Here is a 15,387-nt window from a genome sequence, read left to right as displayed (position 1 = left end):
TATTCAAGCATCAAAATTTTAAAATATCTTTTGGCATCATGGATTCACATGCAACTGAGATGTAAATCCAACATCAATTAAGCTTAAATTTTTTTTCAGTACTAAAAGACCTCCTAATTTTCCTATGCAACCTTTAGGTTCCCAATACATTGAAATTTTGGTAGTTGGGTATCTCATGACATGTATATAATATCCTTACACAAATCAGTTCCCCATCCAAAACTTAACAAAATGAAAGAGTTTATGCAATCTACCATTATCTTATCATCTTTCAGCTTGATCATGGACTAATAAACTCTCATATATACTTTAGGCATCCACCTTATGTTTGCATGCAGATTAAATTCTACAAACTGCTTCCTCCTCACCTCAAATGTCATTTATAAGTCGCATTTGATATGGAAAATAAAATCAACCAATTACGTAATCATATGTTACAACAAAGTAATTGTAGACCTAAGTACATAAAAGTTTAATTAAATTAAAACCAAATAGATGGCAGTCCTTCAGAAATTAAATATATCTTAGACATGAAAGAAGCTGGCATACATTAAGCAAACCAGTCATTGCTGAGAAATCAAAAGGATTTGGAGGAAATTCTCCTTCATGAGGTGAAGCAGAGGGAGATTTTGGTTTATCTGGCTGCTGCTCTACAGAGGATGTTTCACTTTTAGGTGCTTCGCTTTTGGTATTTTTGTTTTCTGATAAAGCTGTCTTCTCTTCTGCAAATGGATAACAGATTATCAGAAGGAAACTAAAAGAGAAAAGAGTTCAGAAGAAACTATAATTTTCTAAAAGGATGAAGAAATGGAAAAAGTAACGGGATTATTGATATTAAGAAGATGAATGTAGGGGGAAGATCAGCCAAGAAGGTTTGCACATAAAGTTCTCTTTTTGAAATAGAACATGAAACTCATGGTTAGCTTTCTCTATGCCAACTTCTTCTAAATATATACCCTTTCACATCAACAGAAACATCCCCTACACTCTAAGTTGTTTGCTTCTCTCTTTCCACTGATCACGACCCTTATATTCTTTTGAGCCTAGGCTTATCTCCTTATCCTGCCGGAAAAAATCTTATCTAGACTCGAAAAGGGTGAACAACCCAGCATGTATTTTCGTTTTTGCACGCTAAAAGAAATGAGGTCCTACAGGGAGTCGAACCCATATTGCATTGTGCCTATCAAACGATCCATTACCTCTGTAGAACAAGCAGCATTACAACTAACTTAAACCACAGTACGGCAATTCCACTACAAATTTTAACTCCATGAAAGTTAATATCCAATCGAGAGACTAAATTAATCAGGAAACAAAATTCCTAAAAACCATCAAATGGTCTCCATTGATATGCATTTCTAGCCACTCAAAATGAAAGCCTAAATCTAAACAGGAACTTGAACAGAAGAACCCCTTTATTTTCACGTAAAAAGAAAGCCCCCACAAATTACCCCCAACACCCACAATCTAGAATACAGAGTATGAGTATGTGATGGATGGAATTGGTAGAAACGAAATTAAGAATTTACCAGCAGCAACATCCTTGGTGGAAGTGGAAGCCATGGGAGTAACTGAAGTCAATTAAGAGAAGAAAATGTGAGAAGGGTTAAAGCAGAAGAACGAGGAAAAGTATGATTTGGGAATTGGATAGTAGAAATGGAGCAGAAGGAAAGAATGAAAGACGGAAAAGAAAGAGAAGATTCAAAGAACCTTTGATTGAAAGCTTCAAAGACGGCCTGCGATGGAGATTCGGAGATTGAAGGTGAAGCAGAAGGGCGATGGGTGGAAGCAATCTCAAACCAAAGAAGAGTAGAGAAAGCTCAGAACTTTGTAGATATGAAGATAATATAAATCACTTTCACTTCTTCATCTATCACCTATCCCTATCGATTCTCTTCTCAAACACTTTCTTCTTTTTTTTTCCTTTCTTTTTTTCCTAATCATTATTATTATTATTTTATGAATATAGTAAAATAAAGTAAATTTTGTTATACATATATATACACACACATTTATATTATAAAATTGTTTTTTATTGACATTTTTTCCAAAATTAAGGATTATTTTTAAATATAAAAAAATGAGCTACATATTTATAAATATAATAAAATATTATTATCTATTAGTAAGAGACCCTGATAAAAAGTGACATTCTACTATATTTGAAAATATTTTCAGTAGTATTGTCATTTAAAATAATTATCTAAAAATAATATCCATTAGCCATATATTTAAAGTAGAATTTTCAAACATGTCTCTCAAATGGTATGGTATATTTTTAGTTAGTCAATTTTGAATAAATGACAATAAGAATAGTAGTTCATATATAAATGTAAGGTCTTTTTCATTTTAGCAATAAGAAGTTCTCGATAATTCGACACTGTTTAAATTTTTATTTTATTTTATAAATAGATTAAGAAGTTAATATGAGCCTATGTCGATAATAATTGATACATACTTTGGTCGAGAGATTTAGTCATTTTTTTTCTAATAAACATACAAAGATTTAAAAATAAATAAATTATTGTCGAGGATAGGGCTAAACTTTTTTTTAAATGAAAAATATTAATAACTTTATATAAATATTTTAATTATGGAACTCTTGGGAGCAAGTTTTCGACAACCATTTTATATTTTTTTTATTTTTTTATTTTTTATTTTTTAAAAATTAAGTTTATAAACACTATCACAATTTTTTTTTTTAAATTTATAGTGTAGGAGTGTTTTCAAAAAAATGTTTTTGAACACTTGTTTTTGTGTTTAGAATTTGAGTAAAGATTTAAATATAGATAAAAATTACGAAAAATAAATAGTAAATTTAAAAAAATGAGATGCTTATCAAATTCAACTTTTTAGTTTCTGAGAATTTAAATTATATGCACTATTACACATATGAGTTTATTGCTTTTGTTATTTGCCATCTAAAACGGTAAGGTTAGAAAATTAAGACCCTGTGCAATAACATTTTTTATCATTTAAAAAAATTAAATTTATAAATACTATTTTTTTTATTTATATGTTTTCTTATCCACAAAATTTTTAAAAACCAAAACAACTTTTAAAAATTAAAAAGTAGCTTTACTAAAACTTGGTTTTATTTTTGAAACTTGATTAAAAATGCAAATATTTATACAAGAAACGTAAAAACTAAAGTAAGAAAATTGGGAACAACAAAAAATAATAAATAATAAAAAAAACGAAATTGTTATCGAATAGAATAAACAAATTACTTTCAAAACTTGTGTTTTTAGAATCCGGATAAAATTAAAATACTTATACGAAAGAAATGCTTAAACTTCAAGTAAATTCTAAACAACAAAAGAAAGAACGAACTTTTGAAAAATATTTTTTCATATTTTCAAAACTAAACTTTATTTTTTAAAATATCAACATAAATAAGAAAATATACAAATTTATGCATAGAAGTAGTATTTAAAAGCTTAATATTCAAAAACTAAAAATAAATAACAAAATGGTTATCAAACCCAATCTAAACTTTTGACTTATAATTCATCCTAAAAATGTAAAAATTAATATAATTTGATCGATAAATATGGTATGAAAATTTAAAATACTAATTTCATAAAAAGTAATGCATGTCAATTATCAATTTACCACTATGTTAGACTCTCTTTCACAATTTTTTTAATATAATAGAAGTGAAAGAATTCAGTTGAGTTATGGTTACACAAATTTTAATTTACCACAGTTAGTTTTATTATTTATTTATTTATTTAGGTAGAATTAGTTTTTATTTGGAATTAAATGAAATGTACATAGGCAGGCAAGAGTTTTAGTGGGCCACCGCAATCCTCATCTCTGCCTAACCAATGGCCATCCTTTATCAACTGCTTTTTTTAAATAATAATAATAATAATAATAATAATAATTTTCTTTTCCTTTCCCTTTTCGGGACAATAATTTGTGGTTGTACATTTAATTGTGTCGCTGTGTTTTTTTTAAGTTAATTAAATGTATACTTTTATTTAATTTTAATTTATGTATTTTCAAAATTTATATTTAATCTCGTTAATTTATTGTTTTTTTTTTCATAATTATTTATTTATTTTTATTAATATTTACACTATAATTTTTAAAAGATATTTTTAAATAGGTTTCTTTGCATGAAAATTATTAGTTATTATTTAATTAATTTTGACCAAAATCAATTTTGAGAAACTAAATCTAATATTTATTAAAAGTAGATGAACTAAAATTGAAAACTAAAATTTAACAAACTCTTAATACACAAACCAAATCTTTTAAGAGATTTGAAGGGAAAAAATAACTGAAGAATGTTTTTTTTTTTAATTCATTTTTTCTTGTATGACGTATAAAGTATTCCTTTGTTTAGTAGAACGTTTGCGGTATGAAGGAATTAAACCTTTGACTTAGAGATTTGTATTTTTAATATAAATAATGTTTTTATGAATAATGTTTATACCTTTTATCAAACTAATGCATGTAAATATTTTGCTAGGTACGTTAAATTTAATTAAATATCACAATTAAAATATATACAAATAATTTCTTTGTAAAACTGCAAGACAAATTATCAAATGATGATTTCTTATCACGTACACATAATTTCTTTCGTTTTAATTTCTTTTTGTAATAATTTGCGTACATTGTTTCTTTTTCTTTTTATGTTAATATATTCGTATGTATATACTGTATGTTCCATATTTGCTTGTATATAATATATTCTATCGTTTATTTTGAGTCAGTATATTACATATTGGTAACACGCATATATCATAATATATATTGATTTTAATGTGTACCACAGATGTTCTGATATATATGCCATACTAATTAGGTATCGCTTGTGTGCCAATTTTCTAATATATTAAATCAGGATTGTTATATTTGAAGTTTCTAAATTGGTTAGTCGGAAGCTATATATTAGAATTTTTTTTTCTATGTTTTCAAAGGTTATTAATGTTGGAAAGAGATTTTGCTCAAATATATTAAACTAGAGTTATTATATTTGAAGATTTTAAATTGGTTAGGCGGTATGAAATATTGGGTGTATGAAATATTTAAACCAATAATGAAATATATCAAGATTTGTTATATAATGAAATATATTGTAAAACATCGTATAAGATGTCTTTTAGGCAATACAGTAGTTGCATTCGAAAGTATATTTGAAAAATACTATGATAAATGATTGTTCCATTTAAAAGTTTTGTTTGATGATTGTTTATTGACACTATGTTCTCATTAAGTTATTCTTTAAATTTTATACTATATATTTATCATCGTTATCATTAAGGTATATTTTAAAGCCAGCTTAATCAATATTATTATAGGCTAATTTGTACTAGAGGGCAAAATGGACATTTTGTTATGAACATTAGAAGAATTTCGGGCTTTAATGTCGGTTGGAAAAAATGAAATCAAATATATAATGTCGGTTTAAAAAAAGGATCTTTAATGTCAGTTTTAAAACGACATTGAAGATGGGCTTTAATGTCGATTTTAAACCGATATGGTCATCGGTCGTTGGTTGTCTCTGCCAGTGAGGTCGTCTCTGTTAGTGGGTCGTCTTTGCCGTGGTCGATCTCTATCACGTCCGTTAGTATGATATTTTCTTATATCCATTTTCTTACTGAAATGAATTGATGCTTATCTTATATATTGTTTGTATGTCAGTGAGTCGTCCGTTAGTATGATATTTTCTTATATCCATTTCTTTACTGTTCGTCTCTGCCAATGAGTCCGTTAATATGAGAATCGGTTACCTCATTGTATTGTTTGACTGAAATGAATTGATGCCTAATTGAGTTCATTGTCGTTTATTCTACTACTTCTATTGAACAAATTGGGGTTCAATTTGAAAAATGGAGTGACCCATCCCACTACTCTTGTTGTTGTAGTTTTACTTGTATATGGTGGAACCAATGTTATATAGTTAAAATTTAGTATCTATGGTTGTAATTAGAACTTAATCCCTATAATTTAGATGCTTGGATTTCTACAATTGATGCAGCACTCGAGTTTCTTCACATAATTTATTTAAATAACTCGGAAGGTGATGTAACCATTTTTGCTATTAAATTTTCGTGCATAATGCTTGAACCTTTTGCTAAATTTTTGTGGATTCACCTAACCAAGAAAACAAGATTTCACAATTTTGTCAATAAGCTTTTGGAACGTTTACTACAATTATTGTGTGATATAAGCCTTAAAGCTGATGGATGTAAGCATTGTTGGACAAGAACATTGATGAAGTTACTTGAAGAAGTTCTATCTCATGCTTTGTTTCATACTGTGCATATCCCATGCAATAAACTTTTAGAACCTAAAACTGAAATGTTGTATGATTAAGATTGTACTCATACTTTTGTTATTGTGTTGTTGTTTTCAAAGAAGAAAGAGGCAAAATTTAATTTCGTATTAGAGAAATCTCTTTTTCTAAATACTATAGGTCTTGAAGAACATCGCTCGGAGAAGAACAAATGTTTAGGTGTGTAAATCCTAAATTTTGTTATGTATAAATCCTGATCTATTGATTGATTGTTGGATGTGTAAATCAAAGAATCTATTGATTGATTGTTGATTGTTGTTGAGAAGAAAGACCTAAATTTTGTTATGTGTAAATCCTAAATTTTGTTATGTATAAATCCTGATCTATTGATTGATTGTTGGATGTGTAAATCAAAGAATCTATTGATTGATTGTTGATTGTTGTTGAGAAGAAAGACCTAAATTTTGTTATGTGTAAATCCTAAATTTTGGTATGTCGAACTCTCTCTCTCTAACCCACAAAAAAGTAGATCCACCGCCTAAAGTTCCGATCTTTCTTTCTCTCTCTCTCACTCTCACCAATTTGCAAGCCATACGTCAGATCTAGCCGTTGTGCAGCTCATGTTCATAGATTGAGTTTGTCCATGCCTGAAGTTCATGTTCATTAAAAAATCTTGTTCTGACGGAAAAATCATAGAGTAAATTTTTCCGGAGGAAGAAAGGAGAGAGATCGAAATGACACTCTTTTTGCAGTCATTCATTGACCCAAAGAAGAAGATTAGGGATTCATCACCAGATCGACCCAACGCCTCCGTAATTATGGTAATTGAAACCCTAATCGTTTCTTTTTCTATGGCGTTGATTTCAAATTTTGTTCCGTGGAGATTGATTTTGGGTTGTGTTACTATGTTAGGTCTTCAATTCGATCTGTATGATTCATATTATGATATTGATGTGAAGGAGGCTTTGAATCGACTCCCCAAGGAGGTTGTTGATGTGGGCAATCAGCATTTGAAGCGGGCCATGGACCTTTCCATGAAGCATCAGTACCTTCCTGATGATCTTTAAGTTTTTTCCTACTATAGATGTTTATCTCTTCCTTAGATCTCTTCCTTAAATCACCCAATGACTAATACCTTAGTTCGGTAGTTTTATGCTTTAACTTCAAGGAGCTTCAATTTCAACTCTCTGCTAGTTTTTTTTTCTCCAGTGCTGTTGCTTGGTGTGGCAAGCTGAATGCTATTGCCTGTGCATCCGAGACATGTGCGAGAATTCCGAGGTTCACATTCATTTATTTTTGTATCTTCTTTTGGATTAGTCATGTGGGTTTGTGGTTTCATTTCAAAGAAAGTTACGATGAAATAAATCGTATACCATCTTGAGCTGTTTGCATTTCTAGAAACTTTTTGCTCTGTATATGCCAAGAATTGAAGGAATTTAGTTGTACAATTAAAGTTCATCTTACGGCTACGCTTATTTATGTTAGAATGCCCTGTAAATCCATGCTAAATGATTTTTCCCCTTCTCTAGGCACGGTGTCTAATATATGCTCTAATTAGAGAGCTTCTAATGTTGTTACCTTTCGATAAAACCTTCTTTCTGATTTTTGTTTTGTAACATTCGTCTTCTAAATGATCATCATGGTTTTTATCTTTTTCTAGTTCCAATGCAAACCCACCATTTTGGATCCTCATTCACATTGTGATTCCAGAGCGACCGACAGAGTGTGTCGTGTTTAACGTCATTGCAGGTATGTTGTGTTATATACCTCAGCGTTCTATTACTCTTTAACTTTATGGTGATATTTTACTTGTAGATTCTTTGCAACCACCAAGCATGGAGATTTTAGTATGTCATTTTGTAAAGCTGGGGAACCTATAAGCCTAGAATTTTGGGTGTAACCACTGTTGAGTCGTTTTGGTTTTATTAGTATTCTTTTGCTTTATTATCTTACAGCTGTTAGTTTTATTTTTGTTTCAGATCTTGGATTCTTTAATTTATTTTTGTTACTTATTTGGGTAGGTAGGCAGTTAACTTGGGCCTTTCTCTATACATAAGACCTTTATTTTGTAAAGAGGTTACTGTTTTTGGTAAAATTCTCTTGGCTTTGGCTATTTACATCGAATTTTAAGCAACCATGGGTTGGACTAGTGGTCAAGGCCATGAAAATGATAAAGAGCTTAGTGGGAATGATTCAAGCCTGTAGCCACTTATGCAGGATTTAATATTCTATGAGTTACTTTGGTAACTAAATTTAGTAGGCCTACATAGTTCCTCTGTGAGAATAGTTAAGGTGCGCAAGCTGACTCAAAGACTTGCATATATAAAAAATCATAAAGTTTTACCGTCCGATACGATGATCGTCTGTAATCTTTTTATTGTATATTCTTGATAATCATTCTCTACATTTTCTTGCCCTTGTAATGGTTTGTCATATCAGAATTAGTGACTATTTACGTAGTCTAACTAGTAAAGAACTTGGGAGAAAGTTGAGTTTATTTTGGATAGACGAGATATTAGTAGAGCACCATTGTTTCAAAAAGGTTAAGTCATATCTGCATTGAAACGAACAAAACATCTTACAGCTTGGGGCTTCACTAACATTTGTCTATGCTCATGCATTGATTAGCATTTAGTTTCGATTTAGGAAGGTAAAATGCAATTGTGACATATAGATAGTAGAAGTTCAGTGATGTATTTCTGTGTTGTATTTGCTTTTAGTTACATACAATTTGAATCTAATTCGTCTTTGGAATCTTGTTTAGATAATCTAAGATTGGCTCTCGATAGCATCTTTTAGTTGGAGATATTTTTTGTGGTTTCATTTGATTGAAGTTTTGTATCCATTGGTGTGCTTTTTAGATGCTTGAAGTTTTGGTGTTGCTTTAGGGAGCTTTTTACTTTTTAGTTATATGGATAATGTAAAACTTTTTAGTTGAATATGCTAGCCTCGTACGTAAATTATTTATTTTTTATATAGTACTAGCTTTAATTTAATAAATGGACGTAAACTTATGTTGAATTTATCTTCTTTTTTTTTCTTTTTTTTTTTTCCTTTTTGTAGTTCAATGCAAAAGATGCATATATGCAAGGAGAGATAGACGTAATTTGGACCCAATGGGCAAGTTTTGTTGGCCGATTTGTGTAAGGATGTAATTCTTGTTTTTTTGTCTCAATAGAATGTAAATGCTAGCTTAGAATGAATGTAAATGTAATGGATTGGAAAGCAAATATTGATGGGCTCGCCATGCAAATATTCTGGTTCTGGTATTGTTTTGCAAATTTTGGTGGATAAATTCATAGGTGGAAGACAAATATTGATTCATATGTAATGGATTAGAAATATTGATTCTTGTTTGTGGATAAATTCATAGGTGGAAGACAAATATTGATGGGCTCGCCATGCAAAATTTTTTATACTTTTTAATATAAAACAATGACAAACATTTCCTGACCCAACGCGAGACATATAATGTTGTTTTTAACTTATTTGATAAAAAAAATGGATTTGACAATGGAATTTAAAAAAAAAAAGGGACAGATTTGGGCTTCAATGTCGGTTAAGAATTTAAAAAAAAATAGGCTTTAATGTCGGTTGCAACCGACATTAAAGACCTTTAATCACTAAAGACCTTTAATGTCGGTTGCAATCGACATTAAAGGCTATGTTATTGATGTTATTGAAGTCCTTTAATGTCGGTTTAAAACCGACATTAAAGGGCTTTAATAATACTATCTTTAATGTCGGTTGGCAACCGACATTAAAGCCCAAATTTCTTCTAGTGAAAATATTAAGTTTTAGACCAAAAAAAAAAAGGGATAGCCAGATCAAAAGAGGTCCAAAAAGGAAAAATGGCACGAGCCAAGCCCAAACCATCCTGTTTGCCCTTACCCAAGCTAAGGCTGAGCTTACCTAGCCTTGGCCCAAGCTGAGGCCATGCCAAGTCGAAGGAAACTCTAGGATTTTGGTACATTTTGGAGCATGAAGGTGTTTCCGATTCCAAGTAGGATTGGGGAATGAGGAGAAAAACTATAAATTGATCATAACAACACTAGAAGAGGTAACTTGAAAGTACTAATTTCTTTTCTACTTTATAATTCTCATATTGACTTAGGCATCGAAACCCTTTTTATTTGTTTTGTAGATGCTCTCTTCCTCAAATTATAAATTTACTATCGTTGTCATATGAAAGTCAGGTGTGATTTTCCTTATCCAAAATTTGGCATAAACAAATATCATATTAAACAAACCTAATAATTATACTTGAAGTTAATCCATTGAAATTCATTGCAAAATATTATAATCCATAGTGCATTTTTAAAGAACCTATATCTAGTAATTGAAATTTGGGAATTCAAACTTCCTACTCATAGGATTACTACTTACTTGAAAAACCCAAAATCCTTTCGCTTTATCTCTATTGTACTTTTTCACGAGGCATTTTTACATGAATCATTTTTCTATAACATGTTTACAACATTATAGCATGTGAATATTATTTCAAATAACCTAGACTATATATCATATATTACATAATTTATATTGCATGTAATATAGTTGTCCCTAGGCTTGACAAAAAATCCAAGGGATGGATCCCTATGGGGCCCCGACCCAATTGGGTCGGAAAATCCTTGGTTTGACTAGGGATAAGGTCGGAGACTTTTTTAGGGTCCTCGACCTGAGAAGGCATTCCCCTGACCCCGATTATTTTTTATAATATATATACTTATTTTGCAAGCAATTTAATATTTTACTTAATATCTATTTGGCCCATACTTATTTTATTTAATATTTATTTGGCCCATGTCCAAGAACAAAGCCCAAAAGCCCCAAACCAAATCCCTTTTTAAGGTTGAAAACTTGAAACCCTAGTTATTTTTTTTTCTTTTACACTCTCTTCTCTTAATCTCTATCTCTTTTCTTCCTCCCACTTTGCTCTATTAGACTATTCACCACCGATCTTGTTCGTTTATTGTCGTCATCGAGTTCATTTGAGCAGAGCTGTTCATTGTGAGACGTGAACACAAGTACTGATTTTTTTTTCTAGTACTAAGTTTAGACTGTTTAGTTTAGTTTATATATATATATATATAGATAGATAGATAATGATATTGTTTTATTAAATATGTCTATTTATTTATTTATTTCTGATTAATATAAATTTATTTATTTATGTTTGTTTATTTATTTATTTCTATTTATATATGTCTAATATATTTCATATGAGTTGTATACTTATGAATTTGTAAAATTTGTCTATTTTATTTCTGTTGGGTTTTATGCCCTAAAACTCATAGATAGAAAATGTAAATAATTGACTGTCATCAATAAAAAGTTATTGATATTATTTCAATAATTATTGTATTTTTTTCTCTTGATAACCATAAATCCAATAAGTTAACATCCTATGTTATGTGGAGACATACGGGAAATAATGTTCAAGATACAACCTAATGGGTCTATAATATAGAGATAAAGATGGGTACCTTATCTTGGTGACAATATGGATATGACCAATTTTCTATTTGATACAAATGCAATGATCGAACACGTTCATGTAGGTGACATGCGTGTGGGGTATCCTATGCCATGAGTTTGCATAAGACCGGACTGCGAAATAGTAACTAATAGATGTAACTCCATTGACAGGATTACCTAGGCAACTTAGTCTTAATCCCGAGTGTATTATGTGAAGGATCTCTTACCGAAGAATTCTATGAGCATGTTCGGATCTCTCCGATCTCACAATGACCGAAATACATATTATACATTCAGACGCACAGTTATGCAAACAAATCTTCATTAACGGCATTCTATGAACAATAAAATAACAAGAGAATGGGTGTCATACCGGTTGAAGACGTTTTTCACACTTCGGAACTCAATGCAACAGAACCCTCCACCCGATCAACCAACGCCCAGCAGCAGCGTCGATTATAGCAGCACAAACAACCGCATGAACACGAACGCCGCGGGAACGACACCATCAGAAAAGAGCCCCAGGTATTCTCGGAGTGAGAACCCAAAGCGTGGTCTTTGATGAATTTGTTAGACGAAGAAGAAAACACGAATCGTGTAGGCGATAAGCAAGTGGGAATAGAAAAATGCTTATCGTTTAGGAGAAGCTACACGATCGTGTAAATATTACTGAACGATCGTTTAGGAAATGGTATACGATCGTTTAACAAAATCGGCACACGTTTAGAGAAGCTATGCGATCGTGTAGGAACAAGTGTGCGATCGTTTAGGCGCGAGGCGACTATAATATAAGCTCTCGATTCTTTAAGCGATTGTTTTCTTTTCACCAACGCACGCTTGCGAATTCTTTTGGATGATTGATCAAAATGAAAACTATTTTCATTTTAATTCATCGGTTACAATAACCGACGCTGCCCCACTAACCCATGTCCGAACGTGAATTTTTGGATTAATTATCATATAATTAACTAATTAATTAATTAATAAATATAATCATATTATATTTTTATCCTATAGTTTGATATCACATATCTACTATAGTATTTTCTCCTCTACTTGATATAAATCCTGTCTCTTATACACATCTAGATGTGTATAAGAGACAGCCTTAAGTACCATTGATTCCTCTAATGAACAATACAACATAGTCCAACTATGTGTGAACACCTCTTGGGCCAAAAGAAGGTGTGTGGCGCCACATCGTTCAAGCCCCGGAATCAGTCCTTAAGGGAGCTATCTATCTACTTACCCCTACCTCGGGGAAGGAGTAAATTCCATCTTGTGTAGCTGAGTTCCCAGCTCCCAAATCAGACGAATCCCCAAAATGGTAGGTTTGAATCGGCGACCTGGCCACTTGCATCCATACAAATCAAATGACCGCCCTCAATGGCAGGAGTTTCCAACTCACTTAGGATTGAGGTCATGTTACCTATGGTCATCCTAGTGAAGTGAAGTCTCTGTCATGAATGATGTTATATAACGAGACGTTTAAACTTCGTGGTTAGGTCTTATACAAACTCTTTGTATAGAATGCCCCCGCTCGCATGTCCCCAACACGAATGATCAGGATCAGACCATCTGTGACAAGTCACAACACTTGTGACCATTCCACAAAGCGGGTCACATCCGTAGCGTTACCAGGATAAGGTTTCCCTCCTATATCCATATACTACAGACCATTTTGGTTATCACTCAAGACATGATTCACTTGTATGTCACCACATACATGCTTGAGTCACATACAGATAATCAGGGATTTTATGTTTATTGGTTTATAGTAAAGCAAATAAAACATGTAACTGAGCAAAATACAAGATGTGAAGTAAATATCATATATTAACAACACAAACGTTCGTACAAACTGTTTACAAACTACAACATACGAGACTTTAGGGCATCAACCCCAACATTATGAACTCCTATTCACGAGGGATTGTCCTTTTATTTGTATGGGTGAGAGTGACCAGTTTATCGACATAATATGCATACCATTTTGGGGACAAGACTAACTGGGGAGCTAGGAACATAATAATACAAGATGGATTCATTCCTTCCCGACTATAGGGTAAGTAGATGGGTGTTTCCTTAAGTGGTGTCTCTGGAATTTGAACAAAGGGACCTACCCTCTCACTAGCCCGAGAGGGGTTTCTCTTTAATATTTTGAACATAAACAGTTCATTGGAGGAGCAATGATACTTAAGAATATAGCGGTAACCCAGGGGTAAACAGATAATTTTGACACAACTGATGTTACAAATACTCGTGAAGGACTAGCTTATTGTTATTGGTCTATATCTGTGGACACAAAAATATATCTGCAATGGGAAGAGTACAACTATGGGTCTTTATTGGAGTGTACCCACAGTTAACGAATATTGATTAATGTGGTTAATGAGTTTAGCCAATTAATCCTGTATCGTTGGAGCTTATGATACGTAGGACCATTAGGTCTCCTTCCTAGCTCATAAAGGGTATTGAGGTAAGTATGTCTTGAATAGAGTTTGAAATGATCAAATTCACTTAGGGAAATAGTATAATGTATAATGATACATTATAATATAAAGTTTATATTTTAATTAAACTTTATAATATAAATTTAATTTTGGATATGTTTCAAAATTAATTTATGAGAGAATTAAATATTTAAAGGAGTTCAAATATTAATTTAATATGAATTGGATTCATATTAAAACTATTGGTTAAAGTTAATGCGTATTAGATGCATATTAAAACTATAGGTTATGAGAGAAATATAATTGAATATGATTTAAATATAGGTTAGATTAAATATGTGATATTTAATTTAGTAATTAATTAATTGGAAGATTAATTTATTGTTTAATTTAATTTGATTTGATTTAATTAAATAAATCGAATTAAAACTATAGGTTGTATGAAAGATGTTCATTTAAATATGATTTAAATGAAATTATTAATTAAATTAGATTTAATTAATTATTAATTGTTTAATTAATTAATTAAATTATTATTTAATTTAATTTATTAAATTAAATAAATTTAAAAGAAAACTCCCACGTATGGAAGTTATCCGAAAACGTGGAATACTTCCCACGTTTAACTCTCAGTCTCTCACGCCTAAATAGACTTGAGAAGGAAGAAGTTTTTTTTTAACAAGAAAGTGATTGGTGAAAGAAGAAAAACCCTCTCTAAAATTCTCTCAAGAAAATCATATTATTCTAGTAGCTTTCTTTTCCCAAATTTGAGCTTGATTCCCATAAACCATTATCCTCAATTTCTCAGAGAATAGGGAGGCTCCCAAGTGGTGATGTTTGTGAATTCCATCCCAAGAAGAATTGGGCTTTTCATCTGAGTCGTCAACCAGAGTAAGTGACGTTTTTCTTTCTCTATAAAATTGAATGCAATAGATGTAAAGCATGTTTAACCTAATTTTGCAAAATTAATGTAATTTATTGCTTTATTTTATCCTAGGGGCCAAATTACCGATTCATTTGTTGTTTAAATATTTTATGGATATCATTTAGATAAATCTCACCATAGGTTAAATATGTTCATGCATTTTAATATATCATAAGAGTTATAATGTATGTTAGCATGATATTTCACATGTTATGTTAAATATATGAAATTGGAAAAGCATGATGCATGACATTATTTAGGTAAATATAAAAAGTTAT

At 30.9% G+C, this 15,387-nt stretch overlaps 2 protein-coding genes across 3 annotated transcripts in view; one reads left to right on the top strand and one right to left on the bottom strand.

The window, feature by feature from the left end:
- LOC120088630 (ankyrin repeat domain-containing protein 2A) overlaps window positions 1-1,867 on the bottom strand; it is a 5,168-nt gene extending 3,301 nt beyond the window's left edge. Inside the window, exons 1-3 of one of the 2 annotated variants that reach the window (XM_039046046.1) lie at window positions 1,711-1,866; window positions 1,530-1,571; window positions 550-722 (exon numbers count right to left, since the gene is read on the bottom strand). In XM_039046046.1, the coding sequence (XP_038901974.1) occupies window positions 550-722; window positions 1,530-1,563 (207 nt within the window). In that variant the 5' untranslated portion in view covers window positions 1,564-1,571; window positions 1,711-1,866. Of the gene's footprint in view, window positions 1-549; window positions 723-1,529; window positions 1,572-1,710 lie in introns of both variants that reach the window. The other variant, XM_039046047.1, reaches the window with a different exon arrangement.
- Window positions 1,868-6,987: 5,120 nt separating this feature from the next.
- Window positions 6,988-7,320, top strand: LOC120089013 (cytochrome b-c1 complex subunit 7-like). Its single transcript, XM_039046448.1, has one exon. It carries the CDS (start codon window positions 6,988-6,990, stop codon window positions 7,318-7,320), a length of 333 nt encoding a protein of 110 aa, XP_038902376.1.
- Window positions 7,321-15,387: the final 8,067 nt, after the last annotated feature.

Source organism: Benincasa hispida, chromosome 10 (genome assembly GCF_009727055.1).
Source record: "Benincasa hispida cultivar B227 chromosome 10, ASM972705v1, whole genome shotgun sequence".
Classification (NCBI taxonomy): domain Eukaryota; kingdom Viridiplantae; phylum Streptophyta; class Magnoliopsida; order Cucurbitales; family Cucurbitaceae; genus Benincasa; species Benincasa hispida.
This window is presented reverse-complemented; position numbering and strand designations above follow the sequence as displayed.

Bases quoted from the DNA above. Each gene is read 5' to 3' on its own strand.
- LOC120089013 (XM_039046448.1), top strand. From the start codon at position 6,988: ATGACACTCTTTTTGCAGTCATTCATTGACCCAAAGAAGAAGATTAGG.